The sequence below is a fragment of the Podarcis raffonei genome, chromosome Z (assembly GCF_027172205.1).
Source record: "Podarcis raffonei isolate rPodRaf1 chromosome Z, rPodRaf1.pri, whole genome shotgun sequence".
NCBI classification, from domain to species: Eukaryota; Metazoa; Chordata; class Lepidosauria; order Squamata; family Lacertidae; genus Podarcis; species Podarcis raffonei.
The window spans coordinates 31,052,302-31,067,939 of record NC_070621.1 but is presented as its reverse complement, the minus strand read 5'-3'; the positions used below and the strand labels follow the sequence as shown (position 1 = coordinate 31,067,939).

General features: G+C 43.7%; 1 protein-coding gene across 8 annotated transcripts in view; it reads right to left on the bottom strand.

Moving 5' to 3' along the window:
- Positions 1 to 15,638, bottom strand: part of DACH2 (dachshund family transcription factor 2) — a 305,580-nt gene that overhangs the window by 138,300 nt on the left and 151,642 nt on the right. For all 8 annotated transcript variants that reach the window (XM_053374935.1, XM_053374937.1, XM_053374932.1 and 5 more), the window contains exon 2: positions 12,089 to 12,204. In XM_053374935.1, coding sequence (XP_053230910.1) covers positions 12,089 to 12,204 — 116 coding nt within the window. The remainder of the gene's footprint in view (positions 1 to 12,088; positions 12,205 to 15,638) is intronic.

Here is a 15,638-nt window from a genome sequence, read left to right as displayed (position 1 = left end):
CAGAATACTATTTCTTTTTTTCTTAGAAAGGTTCTGAGATTTTTTCTTTCTTCTACCACCACCCCTTTTAAAAAGTAAGGCCACTTTGCAGAGTTTTCCCTGAATATTTTCCAACATTTTTAGTATAAGTTGTCATTGCCCAGCACCACCACATTACCCTGGGGTGACACTACATTCTGGTGCAGGATGCAAAATGGCAGTCAGGTTGCCAACCAAGTTGCTGCTACTCCCACTTGCTGTGGGAAACAACCAAAATATACCATCAAAAAAGAGACAAAGAAGTTATGCCACTGTCACTACTAATGGTGAGCCCTACCTCCAATAAACGGTTGGATAAGTTATCTGCCTGCTGAAGAACTTTGGCAAAACGTTCCTCCTCCACCAGCATGACTCTTCCCAGTTTCTCCAGCACAATAGCATAAGAAGAACCTACTGGATCAGACCAATGACTCATCTAGTCCAGCACCCTGGTCTCACACTGGCCAACTAGATGCTTGTGGGAAACTCTTAAGCAGGACCTGAGCAAAAGAGCACTCTCCCCTCCTGTGGCTTCTAACAACTGACACTCAGAAGCAATACTACCCCTGACCATGGAGGCACAGCTCAGCCATGGAGGTGCAGCTCAGCCAATGGCTCACCCATTGATGGCTTTGTCCTCCATTTCCACAGGTAGGGTGGAGAATTCTGGGAAGCCAGAATTCTTGCACACAGCTCTAGTAAGAACTCTTTGTGCCAAAGCCAATATACAGATTCAGAAATACCACCAGTATGTGGCCTCTGGAAGAGAATGTGGCCCCTGCTTAAATGTTTTGGCTTAAGAATGCCTACCCAGACACCCAAGTTACAGGTGTTTTATTTCTTTTTTTTTTAGCTAGTGTTGATTTTGATTTTCTTTTTAATAGTTTTAAATACCCAATTGAACTATTTTTTTACAGGTATTTTTAATGTTTTATTTTATATTGTGGTAAACAGCATAGAGCTTGCTGTTTTGCAATCATCCGGTATATAAATTTTGTTAAATAAATTAATATATGGCAACAGTTTGCTGCAGTTCCCACTTGTAAGCTATTCTACTATTTAAGACCTGCTCTATACACTCAGTGCCCTGCAGTTGGCCACTTTGCCACTCTAGGCTGAAAAAGCATAGCTGGAACGTAAGACTTTGGTACCCTATTAATGTTATTCTACTGAGAGTGGTTCTGAGCAGTAAGTACATATTGTTTATAGATCCCATTTGAATACTGTATTCCAACTGCATAATTTGAGGTTTGCTAGAGGAGAATCTGGAATTGCTGACACTCACAGATCCAGACCCCTTCTCCTGAATGACACCGCCTAACAGCAGCTCCTACTGTTCCAGAAAACCTCTGGCTGGCCTATGTCTGCTTGTTGCATGAGTTAGGAACACTGTAAAATTTCAATGATGTCTTTAAATTTGAATGGTTTCAAGCTGTTGTAAACTCCTGAAGCAATCAAAAATAATCTGTCATGGGACTGCTGGGTATGTGTACACTGCGCCATGGCCTGATCTGATGTTAGATTTATTGGAGGGTAAATTATGTCATTTATGCATCAACTCACAGGAGGAAATGGGGAGGGGGAGCAATCCCTATGCAGTTAATTTAATAATAGAGTGGAAAGCCACGATTACTGTTTCAGGTACACCCGCTCTTTCAGAGCAATGGCTGGCCCACGTCAAGAACAGCAACCTTTGCTTCTCAGAGCCATGGGATTAACAAGTGTTTAGTGGAAGTGGGGGGCTTTGAGAGACGCGTCCACAAGTGGTTGAACCAGGAGCAAAGGCCTCTTCCACTGGGTTCTAATGTGCAGCAGCTGAAACCTATCATCCTCCTTTTTTCACCTTTCTGAAACTTTCCTCTATCCTCAATGTGGTGTCTTCCAGATGTTGTTGGATTCCTACCCCCATCATCCTTCATCAGAAACTGTCAGGGTGAGCTTGTGTCAAGCTGGGGTAAGAGGACAAGGCTGTGCCAAGTCTAAACTGGAAGTATGTTAATGGGTCGCAGAGTATCACATGACCTATGAATATCTTTGGTTAAGATATTTCTTTGCTGGTCTGGTTGGTTTCTCTGCAGTTACCTCCCTTGGCTTGCTGAAACTCCCTTAAATCCTAGGCTTAAGATCCACTGCAAGATGCCTGATTCCTTTCACTCCCCTGACTACATCACTATGAACATTACAGGCATGAGGACAAGTCCTTAAAAGCCCACCATTAATAGCAGAAAGGTTCTTCAAAGTGAGAACTGCCTCCCTCCACCAGCAGCCTTTCAACCTGGCCACATCAGAGGGGCAGCTGAGACAGCAAGGCTTGCTCTAGTAGCATGGCATTCGGCTTCCCCTCTCCACCTGGTTACAAGTGAAATAGCAGCACCTAGACTATATGTTTAGCTGGGACCAGCGGCTGTTTTGCTCCCACCCTCCCAGAACTGCCACCCACAGCAGCTATTCCACTTGTGTGAAGAACTATTGAGATGATTACATCATGGACAAAGAAGAGACAGTGAGCCCCCTCCATTGGCCTGGGTGTGACATGACCAACTGCCATTGGACTCCTCACCTATTCACGTGGGCTATCACCACAATGATGCATCATTCTTTAGGTACTGAGACTTCACTTTGTTCCTTTTTTCTCATAATCGTTCCACTCATTTATTTATTTTCCTTTTCGATTCCCATCTATGAGATAGCATGCCATTAATTTAAACGGCAAGCTGCTTTGAGTTCACTGACTAGAAAGCACTATACAGATGCCGACAACTGAATAAGGCTGGCGATCCTAACCCCACTTACCTGGGAGTAAGCCTCACTGAATTCAATCGGACTTACTTCTGAGTAGGCATTGTTAGAATTGAGCTGTGTATAAATAAAATATGAGTTGTCGTATACCCCCTCTCGGAATTATACCATTTTCACCCCTTATCTCCTCTCTCTGTTTTTTAGCCTTTTGCAAATAAAATAAAATAAAGCCCTAAGATGAACCAAACCCAAAACAAACCGCTGAAATTCTGTTCTCCCTATTTAGGTCATCCCTAGATTGGACACTCACTAAATTGGCAGCGACAGGCCCTCTGATATTTCAGTACAGCTTCCAGAGAAGATTGTACATCTGAAGTGACTCCTGGGGGGTGATGAATTCATATTTGCTAAACAGATTAGCTGAAATAAGCATAATAAATGAAAGTGGGTTTGTTTTGTTTTTAAAGAAAAGAAAGAAAACAATTTCACACTAAAATGAAGGCTTGACTTATAGGAAGTGGCAGCTTCAATGGCCCAAGGCCTAAGATTGGTTTTGCCACTTGATAATTTGACTGATTCACTTGAGTAGCCAGAAGAGGACATTTTCTGCCTGATTTCAGCATAATCGAGTCACCTGCTCCATGATTGCCGAGGCCAAGTCAATTGCACTCGGCTGAGCACCGAGGGTGTGCGATGCATTGCAAAAAAGGAACCTTTGCTGCATATGTGTGCAGAACTATTGAGATGTAAATGATAGTGGAACACAGCCCATTCCCGCATATTAGAAACAGCTTCTTTACCACTATATGAACCTTCTCTCTGGAAGACAGTTACTGCATTTTGCTCTCTTAAGGTTGGTTTAGATGGTCACAGTCTAGAGGAACTGAACTAGAGGGGATCGATGGCAGCTGTAGCCCGAGTCAGACCATTGGCCCATCTAACCCAGTACTGTCTGCACTGGCTGGCAGCAGCTCTCCAGGATATGAGTCAGGATTGGAGACTCTTCCAACCCAACCTGAGGATATTGGAGACTTCCTGCGTGCAAGACAGACACTCTGCCACTAAACTATGGCCCTTCCTCATCTGAACTAGCTGCTTGCTCCAACAGACCACTTCTCAATAATATTCTAAAGATTATTTCATAAAAATAAGGAAAATGGTGACAAGAGAGAGAAGTTGCCCATTTAGTAAGGGGCTCAGAACAGATCCCTTCAACTTGTACAAGAGATCTGGTAAGAAGGATGGGAAAGAAGGCTGGAGAGAATGGGCGACTCTGCAAGTACTCTGCCTCCTTCATATTACTTTATAGATTATTGTTGTTTTGTTTTTATAAGGACCAGCAATTATCTTTCTGGCACTTAATTGAAGAGGCTGAGGTGGAGAAGACACAGCTAGATCCAACAAGACCCAATTTAAGAGTCAGATTGTTTAGCTACAGCTGAGAATCTGTTGGTGCTCATATGCTACTATGTGATAATGATTTAATTTTAGTAATGTATGAAAAACCTTTTATTTAGACAAAACACTGCTAATGGTTTATGTGTTTATATTACTTGTCAGTGCCACTGCCTTTGCCATGAGTCCCTTCGGAAACAGTAATAACCATTGGCATATAAAAGAACATTAAGAATCATATCAAAAATAGTTATATAAGCACAACCTGAAACTATGTGTGCTATCATGCGAATTGCACAGTTGAAGAAAGGCAGGTTATTTATGGAAGTTTTTAATGTCTGATGTTTTATCACCTTTTTATTATTATTATCATCATTAATTCTGTTGTGAGCTGCCCAGAGTAGCTGGGGAAACCCAGCCAGATGGGCAGGGTATAAAGAATAAACTATTATTATTATTATTATTATTATTATTATTATTATTATTATTCATTGAGACTATTTAACCATGAAAATAATGAGCAACGGGGCATAGATTTAACACTGCCAGAGGTGGCCAATGATGTACAGTGGTACCTTGGGTTACATACTGTCAGAGCTGCCCGTTGTTAAGTACGAAAGTCTTTATTGAAATTCAGTTTCACTTCCACAGCCGCAGCGTGCAGCTCTACGTCTCAAACTCTAGACCGCTGAAGCTCCGTCTGAATCTCCTCCCCCCAGACACCAGTTTAAGACTCTAGCCTTGCTCCACCTCTTCCTTTGCTCTTTCCTCCTCTGGTTCCGCCTGTCTGTCGGGGTCTCGCCCTTCCTAGACTCTTCTGACGCTGAGTCCCCTGAGTCTTCCCCCTCCCTCCGGCGGGCTTTAGGACATGGTTCCCAATCCGGGTTTCCTGCTGTCCCGCGCGCCTGTACATTTGAACTTGGCACGCGCGCCCAGCCGGCAACCTTCCTCCTGACCGTTTCACTGCTGCTGTCACTGCTTCCCCCTTCGGGGAGGCTAGCTGGAACTGACCTCCCCTCCGTTCCCCCACTCTCCGATGGAGGCGTGGTCAGCCCTGACTCATCTTCTCTCCCCGCTGGAGGAGACGCTGGTCCTGACACATGTGACTCTTCCCCCCCACTACGCTCTGGTGGGGAAGCTGGTCCTGATCCCCCGCTGCTGCTTTGGGAGTCCCCGCTGGCCCCTTGTTTCTGGTGCGTCCCCCCTGGGACCCCCCCTTGCCCTGACCATCGGCGCCCCCTTCTGGGAATCTTCTGATTCGCTGGAGAAGCTCATGGAATCTCTCGGGTCACTGTCATACTCCCCTACGCTGCCCTCGGATTCTTCCCCTTCGCTCTCCATTTCCTCTCTCCCCTGTGCTTCTGCTCCTGAGCCCCTGACACATACGCTTCAGGTTACATATGCTTCAGGTTACACACTCTGCTAACTCAGAAATAGTGCTTCAGGTTAAGAACTTTGCTTCAGGATAAGAACAGAAATCGGGCTCCGGCAGCGCGGCGGCAGCAGGAGGCCCCATTAGCTAAAGTCGTGCTTCAGGTTAAGAACAGTTTCAGGTTAAGAACAGACCTCCGGAACAAATTAAGTACTTAACCCGAGGTACCACTGTACATCTCTTGCTCGCTCTCAACAGGTCTTCAGCATTTTATGGCAACTGAGCAGCTTTGGTCCTCACTGGGCTGTCTGGGCTTCCCTATTCCTACAAATCTTGGGGTTCCTCCAAACCTGATGATATCTCTCTCTTATGAATGATGACATTTTGGCTTCATAGGCATCCATACGTGGCTTATTATTGATGTATATCACTCTCTGCTTTTGAGGGTAGTAGTCAGTATGAGAAAAGAGGCTTACTCAAAACTATGTTTCTGTTTTCCACCTTTATCTGAAAAGCCCACCTAATCAAGCCTTGAATTACATAATCACACATTAAAGCACTGTCTCCATGCTTTAACAAATCACCCTCTGGTAAAAACAACAACACCAAAGGTTTAAGCCACCTCAAATTGATTCAGCATTGTTTCAGTCTATTTTCTATTTGACATAGGTTCCTGAACGATTTAGCCATATTTTTTCAGAATCAAAGTCCACGATCTGGCAAACCTAATCTGCTAATAAAATGAAAAGGTGACCTTGCCTAATTTAATAAGGCAGTGCAAAAATACTCTTTCAACATGCTAAAGAATTCCAGAAAGGTTATCGTCTAGTTCTTTCAGAAGAGGTTGTTCTCTCTTTCCTAGTCTGTTTCTCTGAGTTGTATTTTCGTAATTGTTAATTCATTAAAATTTTTAAAACCCTGTTTGCAATATAATATTTTGATAACAGCTTTTATTTATGTGACTGATATTAATAGGCACATATTACAACCAGCATCTTATTTTTGTGCCCAGTGCTGCCCTTGTGCCTTGCAACGCACAGAGACTAAGGAGGAGGACGCTGACAGCCAGTCAGCCAATGGACTGGTTGCAAATAAGAAGGCAGGCAGGAGGGGACTGGTTGAGGGAGGCTGATGTTGTTGGGACAGTGCCCCATTTCCTCTAATGGGCCAACCTCTACTACATATGAGGAGGTGTGTTCACAGAAGGCAAAAGTGGCTATAACATGGAAATGTAGAAAACTAAGGGAGCTTACAAGTAGATTAGGGGTCCTGCCAGGTATGGGAGATCTTAGGTCTCTCTATCTGGCTCTCAGGACCCTCTCCATGCCAAACACCCCTTACCAGTCACACCCCATCTCCCCAGAGAACATCTCCCAATGCCCTCTTTTGCACCTTCCCTTGAATGTTTTTGCCTAGCTGGTATGCGTTAATGAATTCTGATAATCCTTCTTGCTTGCCTGGATGAAGAATAGAGAAGGGCATGTGAGTACCTCTAGAAACTAGCCTACTATAGAAAGGTTAATTGCTCTGTTATTTGCTCTCCCCACTTTTTCCTCTGGCTCCGCCTACCACAGGCATGTGGCCCCCAGAAGGTTACCTAGAAGAGAATGTGGCCCTTGGACTGAAAATGGCCTCCAATTCTTGCTCTGGGGTCTCTAAAATCCTATTCCATGAACAAGATTTCAGAGTCATTTCTAATACCAGTGGTACCTCGAGTTACAAATGCCTCAGGTTACAAACTCCGCTAACCTGGAAGAGTTACCTCGAGTTGAGAACTTTGCCCCAGGATGAGAATGGAAATCGTGTGCCAGCAGCACAGCTGCAGCAAGAGGCCCCATTAGCGAAAGCATGCCTCTAGTTAAGAACAGTTTCAGGTTAAGAACGGACCTCCAGAATGAATTAAGTTCGTAACTAGAGGTACCACTGTATGCACAAAAATCTGGATGATGCAAAACCCACCACCCATTCAAAAAAAACCCTACCACCTCCATCTTTTGGTTACTTAAGTCTGACTGAGAAAATGAATAGCTCTGATACAAACTGCAGATCCCCGCACAATTCATAAATACGTGGAATAATTATTTCCCGGGGAAGTAGTATCTAATTTATTGCATTTTTATGGAGTGTTAGACTAACTTCTTATTTGTGGCCTGTCAAAATAGCAGCAAATTATGGCAAACATAACATTAAATGCTATGCTGTAAAGCAAATATTTATCTAATTTGGGATTCTCTACATCTTAAAAAGCATGATGGCTTGCTTTTCTTATGTCAAAAGCAAATAAACGCCTACTTTGTTCCTCTCAGTTGTATGGACTAAAGGGGGTATCACTATCAGTCAAGTTATTCTAAGAGCTGCCATTACCACTTAACATTTTTTATGATAAAACATGACTCTCTTTTAGCTTCTAGTCTAGATACCAAGGCAATCCTTGAGCCCACATCCCAATGCAATAACAGACCACAAACTAGCAGGAGTGCTACTGCCTTGGAAATACAATAAATAAAAAAATGAGCAAACTATAACTTCCACATCTCTTTCCATAATATGGAACACTACTATTACAATTGTCATGCTTTCAAAATGAATTTTAATATCACCCTGTCTTAAGTGCACCAGTCCCCATAAATCTAATGCCAAGTGTCAACCAAGTCTTTGAGGCAGTGGTTGCTCTGGGACACAGAAGCTATGGGGAACATTACTGTTTTTCTTTGTCCTTTAGGTATTTCTCTGACTCTGGAGTATCTTACTGCAGAGAAAGCTGATGATCTGTCAAAGCCCTGGTTTTGCTAAGCAGTTGACATGATTCCAAAGCATTCACTCCAACACTGTATTCTGGGGAGCTTGAGGCTCTGAAAAATGCTGGACAGAGACTCTAGCACAACTTGTACATGTCTTGCTCAGAAGCCAACCAAACACTGGTTAGCGTGCATAATCATACCTGCCATGAGGCAATGCGGGCTGCAAAGAATGATTATTTCACAGCTTGCATTGCATCCTCTAGTAGTCAGCCAGAAGAGTTATTTTAGATGGGCTGGAGGTTACTGCCTCCCACCGTAGGGAAGCAGCCTACAGAGCTGTGTCCAAGTGGCTATATACTTTGAGGATAAAGCTGCTTGATTTCGGGTGACCTTGACTCTGCGGTTGTAGTTCCAAACGAAGCATGCAGTGCCATAGTTTGTGATGTGTTGTGGGATCGGTTTCAGCTTATGCAATCAGCCTCCCCGCTACCTACCACCATGCAGGTAACATCATGGATGACATGGGTTCTTAAGCAGTAGCAGCAGCAGCAACCACTATGACAAGCTATTCAGTAATTACATTAAAAGTAAAAACAGCAGCAACAATCACCTCAAGGATTAGGAGTTTTGCAATAAATATGTTAAAAAGAACAAATCCACAGGCTTGATGTTTAAAGAAAGGAACAAAATGTTTAAGGAAGGAGGGACAGGAGAGGGTGAGAGAGAGAGAGAGAAAGAAAGAGACAGAAGTATTGAGAGAAAAGAGATATTTTAAAACTTGGGAGAAAGGCAGTATTTTCAGGTGCTGCAGTACAATCAACATACCTTGTGAATTCCCTTAACTCACAGCCCCACAGATCAAAAATTTGCCCACTCCAATTTAGCTTCAGTTGATCAATTTAACTATTACAGCTTGCAGACCTAGATACTATTCTTGAACAACTTTGTTATCAGAGGAAAGTTTAAAACTAAAAATAATCAGATCTTCCTATGATCCCTGCAAGGCATCACTCATGAGCGTGCGATCTGTATAAAATACTTCTCATTTTGGATTAGTTTGAGGGCACACCAGATGGAACACAGGGTACTGTGGGATCTGCCATTTATCACAGTGACAGTGCGTAGGAAGCAACGATCCTCTCACCACAGGGGGAAAGGCAGGACTGCAAATGTAGAGAGCAGGAATCAAAAGATGGACTTTGTGGAGTTTGGCAACATTTGTGCTGCTCATTAACTTAATCATATTAATTTATTAGCCACAAACATCAAAGTAATTCGCAGCAGAATTTTTGTCACCGAGAACAAGTCTCCGCAGAGACAGTGGGTGAAACAGTCGTTTTAAAGGAGTACTGTTTGCTTCACATTTTGTATCATATAGATGGCTAAAATGGTATGTCGTCTCGCATGCCACATGAAGCTGCTGCTTTTAATCATCTCCACTTTGGGGCACGTAGCATATGTTTGGGGATACTGACCAAATCCTGCCTCCATTATGCATAACACTTAGATGTTTAAAGGTGAGCATGCATATGATGGCCATGTTTCATGCATTTGTTGCAATAAACATCAGCATTAACGCTAGTGTTTCCCATAGCTCTGTGTGTGTGTGTGTGTGTGTGTGTGTGTGTGTGTTCCTGCACCTTTAATTAGCAGCCAGCCATGGGGTAATTTAAAGCAGTCATTACTTGGCAGTTGTGAAATATCTTTGTCAACCTGTCCCGATTTCTGCCCTTTTAATAAACGCATATTGGAAGTGATTTTGCATTTCTTTCACATCTGCCAATGTTCCCAGCTTATAAGGAGAATGGTCAAACTGAGTCCGTCCAATTCTTCCAATAGTTCAGCATTCTGTCCACAGGCCCTAGCCAGATCACTCAGTAGGGGTGGGATCTCTAAGCAGGGCAAAATGGTGGTATCCCGTTTCTCTGTCAAGCTTTACTTAAGTCCAAACATACCAATCATCACAAGATCCTGGACTATATGACTTCATACTACATCCGGGGGTGGGGATGTTGTATGTTGGAATGGTACACAAACATACCACAAGTCCCTGCAGACAAAAACCTGAGATCTTCAACCATCAATCTAAACTACTCAGGGAGAATTTGATCACACGGTAACTTCCAGTAAAAGTTGAGATGGATATGCATTTGTCGAAGTCTGAAGAAGACTTTTGGGGTGCCCAAAAGCACGCTCACAACATTTCACGACATTTTATTTGAGTCACAATAATGGCACTGGTATACATTTTGGTATTAGGTCCTTTGCTTTGCCTTCGAACAACACCGTACATTACAATTGTGGGAAATCCCTGAGCTGCACTGATGTTTCTCTCACAGAGCTACAGTTCCAGAGTGGTTAAAAAAGGACCAATCCCTCTGGGAATTGTAGCTCTCTGAGGGGAATAGGGGACTCCTGACAACTCTCAGCACCCGTAGCAAACAACAGTTCTTAGGATTCTTTGTGGGGAAGTTACAACTGCTTGAAGTGGTATGATGCTGTTTTGAACACAAAGTACATAATGGGTGCTGAGCTATCTCCTAATATTCAAATGAAATCTACCATCCTGTAGATGCAGGCATGCCCTCTGCGGCAACAAAGAACAAGTCTTTGCCCTCTTGTACATGACACCCAGTGGTGGGGAACCCCCAGACCAGGACCTAATTAATTAGCGGCCAGCTAATGGAAGGGCATTTTGGCTAAGCCCTGCTGGCCTGTCCCCTACCTGATGTCAGCTGATCACTGGATCTTACAGTGCCCTGTGCATCGTGCCCTACAAGCACCAATAACCAGCTGACTGTCAGGCCTTGTGAAGCACTGCATGTACAGCACACTGCAAGACCCAATCGAATGATCAGCCATTTGTCGGGGCTTTCCAGGCAATGTGCTTGCCTTCATAGTTTGGTTTCAAACCAGGACAGCAAAAATGGGTTGCCTGTCATTGTAGAAAACGGGTCAAACTTAGCCCATGGCTGGATCCTGTTACCCACCTCTGTGATAGCTCTCCTAGCACTGCCTACCCAGATGTTCAAAGGCATTACGTACACATGTGTATGATCTCTACATCTTGCATGGTCTGCCACAGGAAACATTACTGGTGTTACCCACAGCTATCACCATGCATGAAGGTCCTCTTTGATCATGGCTGCAGCACCGGATTAACCCTGTGGCAGTCAAAATCTTTCTCCCCTCCCCCCCTTGCAAATTATCTCCTAGTACTCACAAATATTCTATTAGAATCCGAAGTTGGCAAGAACTTGGAACACACCAACTCACAGAAAGCTTAGTTTCTGGAGGTTTCTCGTGTACACGCTCAAGTGGGATAGCCTTTGAACTAAGAAAGCTTGATAGTAATTTTATTTCAAGACCAAACCAATATTATTTAAAAGGCCGGTGCCTACTCTGCCTATTTGGTAATCCAGCACTGGACGGTTGGTTTCCATGTGTTTCGACAGAGCAGGAGAAAGAATAATTTCGCCCACCCCACTACATATAAGAGAAGGTATTCATGTAGCCTATGAGGCCTTTTGAAGATCAGCATCCTACCCTTGCCTCCGCCCGTATCATATAGCCAAGTATCTAATGGCACTTTCCCTTTAAGGAAATTACGATTAATGAAGAACTAAATCGCAAATCCATTAGGTTTTAGTCAGCACAGCAACACCACACGGGGTTTTTCATGAATGCTCAAAAAATCCAATAGCGTAACCTCTGGTAAAGCTTGAAAAGCCCTGAAGGACAAGGCAGTTAGATCAATATTAGTTTATTTCAACTGCTGTGCAGTACGGAGAGACAGAGCCGATCATCCAATGGATTTTATTACCTGTTGGGGAGATAAGTCCTGGTGATAAGAGGCCTGGTACTCCGTGGGGCAGGAGGCGCGTGTTCTCTTGTATTGCAACCCCCAGAGAGCGCTTGGGGGGTCTTCCTGGTCGTGAACTGTTGAAACAAAAGTGAAAATGAACTTTTCAGAGCTCTTTTGTCAAAAGGATTTGCATAGTAATGCACTCTGCATTGATTTTTTAAGGTCCTGAATAGCATAGAGGCCTTGGCTGTATTCAAAACCAGCTCCTACAGCCTTAACTCTTTCGGTACCCGATTCTGCCAGTGGCCCTTAAACAAGTGTTGGGGGTGATCTGCTTTTCTGAACTTTGACATACCCTCCAACATTTCTCCAATGAAAACAGGGAAATTCTATTCCATAATAATAATTTTACTATTTACGCCCCGCACATCTGACTGAGTTGCCGCAGCCACTCTGGACAGCTTCCAACATATATAAAACATTAATCTTTTTTTTTTAACTTCTCTATACAGGGCTGCCTTCAGATGGCTTGGGGGGGGTCAGATAACTCTATACCCCGCAAACATTTCTCCGATGAAAATGGGGACATCCTACCATACCGTTCAACATTTTCCCAGAGAAAATGCGGACATTCCAGGATCAAATCAGAAACTGGGACAGCTTCTGTAAATCTGGGACTGTCCCTGGAAAATGGGGACACTTGGATGGTCTGCACAGGGGATAGGGTTTAGGAATGTGGCATTCCATTTCAGAGAGCAAATATTCAACTTTACTAGATGACCCAGTGTTCTAATCTCATCTACCTACAAGATTTTGATTTCACTCTTTTTTCAAAAGGTTTAGGGCGGTATGTGGCTCCTCTGATTCACCCTCATAAGAGACCTGTGAGGAAGGATGGGCTGCTAAGCTGAATGAGGATTTGACAGGTGAGAGCAGGATTCAGACCCCCATTTAGCCACAAAATTTACAGTGTGTGACCTTGAGACAGTTGCTACCTCTCAGCCCAACCTTCCCCAGGCAATGAGGAGCAAAGCAAACAAATCTCGTCACCACATTGCACCAGCTCTCATGATTAAACATGATAACCATGGTTCTTCAATACCTTTGGTGAGAAAAGGGATTTTCGTAGCCATTAACCCTTGTTTCAGGATGTGACTGGATGGCATTCTAGATTCTGATCCATGTCATTATTAATTTAATTGTTAGCCAACTTTTAATTTAATTGCAACCCAGCCATTATTGATTTAATTGCTAGCTTTATCCCAAAATATCCCAGGGGTGGTTTACAACACATTCAAACAGAACACAATGATCACAATCCATTAAAAAACTAAAAACAAAAACAAACAAACCAAACAAACCTCACAAGCAAAAATATTTCAATTATCAAAACATTCAGTACAACAGAACAAGTTAAATACAGCAATCAGTAAAATATTAATTGTTGTCACAGAGGCAAGAAGGAAAAAATGTGACTTCAGATGACACAGGAATGGGAATAGTCACTTCTTCAGGGAAAGGGAGTTCCACAAATAGGGTGCCATGACAGACAAGGCCCTGTCATTGCAGAACAGACTGGCAGGGTCACAAGCGGGGTATCCCCCAGAAAACTCAAGGCTTGAGCTGACACATTGTGTTGAAGAGCAGCTCCAGGCTCCCAGATGAATTGGTTTCCTGGTGGAGAAGGTAGAATTCCTGTGTATGAAGCCAACTCTCTCCCCGCAACCATCACCTATGCTTGTGCCCAGGTAACCCAGGTGGGCAAAGCTGGTTCACTCTTCTCATCTAACCATCTAAACAGGTCTCAATAAGGCTCACCAGGTTAGATGACTCATAAGTCTCATAAGACTCATAGGAACCATAAGAGTAGAGGCACATGAGGCTTTGCCCCACCAAACCCAGTCTGTCCCCAGCCGCCTGCCTTCCTACTTGCAACCAGTCCAGAGTGTGGCACTGCCTGTCAGCTCCATGCCCCTCTCTGCCTAGGACTCATCAGGGGACAAAACTGGAATTAGTTGGCTCTGCCTTTCACTGGCTCTGGCTCCAACTACTCTTGGTCTTCCTGCATCCTACCAAACCCAATGGGTGGGCATAAGCCACCACTGACCATAAGAAGTGAAGATAAGGACCCTGGAAGTTCTCATCAACAGTTAGCTCCTGTCCTCTGGTCATAGCCTTAAATTATGGAAATTATTTCTAAGTTTGCATTTATTCATAAATATTTACACATGTAAATTTTGTGCAAATCTTTGCTCTCTTCCCCTTCTTTTGTGGTGATGCTTTAGGCAATGTGCAAATGGCCACCCTAATTCTTTGCTGTCTGACTCACTGGGCCCATCGCGGTGGAAGGAAACCAGCTTCCCTTCCATACAGTCCTTGATACAAAAATATGCTGGTAAGAAACTCCTTCATATGACATTGTTATGTGCATCTCAAAACTCCCACCTGTAAAATGGAGCCAACTGACTTCAGAACGTATTTCCGGGATCTATACTAGGTTCATTGTGCTAAAATGATGTCATGTCCAAGCTCAGTATCCTAGCTGAATGAAACCTGTGCTGCTTTCATGGGGCTCCTGAAACATTTTTAAGCATATTGTACTACAGTATAGCACAGCACATTCCAAGAGCGACCACAGCAATTTATCTTTTAGGCTTCCCTTCTTCATCAGCTGATTGGTGCTTCTGAATGCTGTGCAATGGGCTCAGGTAACAACTCCAATCTAGCCTATCAAAATCCTCACGTTTTTCAACCCTGGATCAAGCCATTTATAAATTGTGACTAAGAATATTAATCTACAATGTAAAAGAAGGAAAGTGGTGCCTCTCTCTCTCTCTTTCTCTCTCTCTCTTACTCACAAAAGGTTAGGTGCTTCTTGTCCATGAATGAGACCACATGGTTATGCTGCGCCAGCCCCTATATTGTCTTTAAAATAGGGGAGAAGGACACAGCAGATCTGAATACACTCCAGGAATCCCCACCCCTAACAGATCAACCCACTTCAGCAATTCCTGTTTTACAAGCAATGGGACTTCTCAACTGAAGTTCAAACAAATATAATATATTGTGTATAATAGAAGTGGAGAACCTCAGGACCTCAGGGCCTCTGTATCTGGCTTTTGGGATTCTCCCTGGGTCACACCCCCTCCCCAGGGCACCATCCTTCTCACCATGTCACACCCTTCACCAGCCTTGCTTTGCACCCTCATCTGCTGTTGCCTAGCTGTATGCCCTTGAACTATGAAGATAATGATGATGCGTGGAGGGAGGGACCTATGTGTGTTTGTAGAAAGCTCTGACTTTAGCACATGCATCAAGAATCGTCTCTTGCACAAAAAGCTTCTGCTAGCACAGCTGTTGCACTGGATTCCTTTGTTGTGCAGCCTTTAAGTTCTTCCACCCACTACTCCAGCGGTCCTTGTGCTGCCAGACAGAGAACACTGGTTGTGTTCCAGAGGCACAAATAAATGGGACAGAGGCACTGTAACCTGGCCAGTAATTGTGATATGCAGGGCAAGTGATACTAAAAAAGTAGACTTAGGTCATCAAGCTAGATTTCCAATTAGAC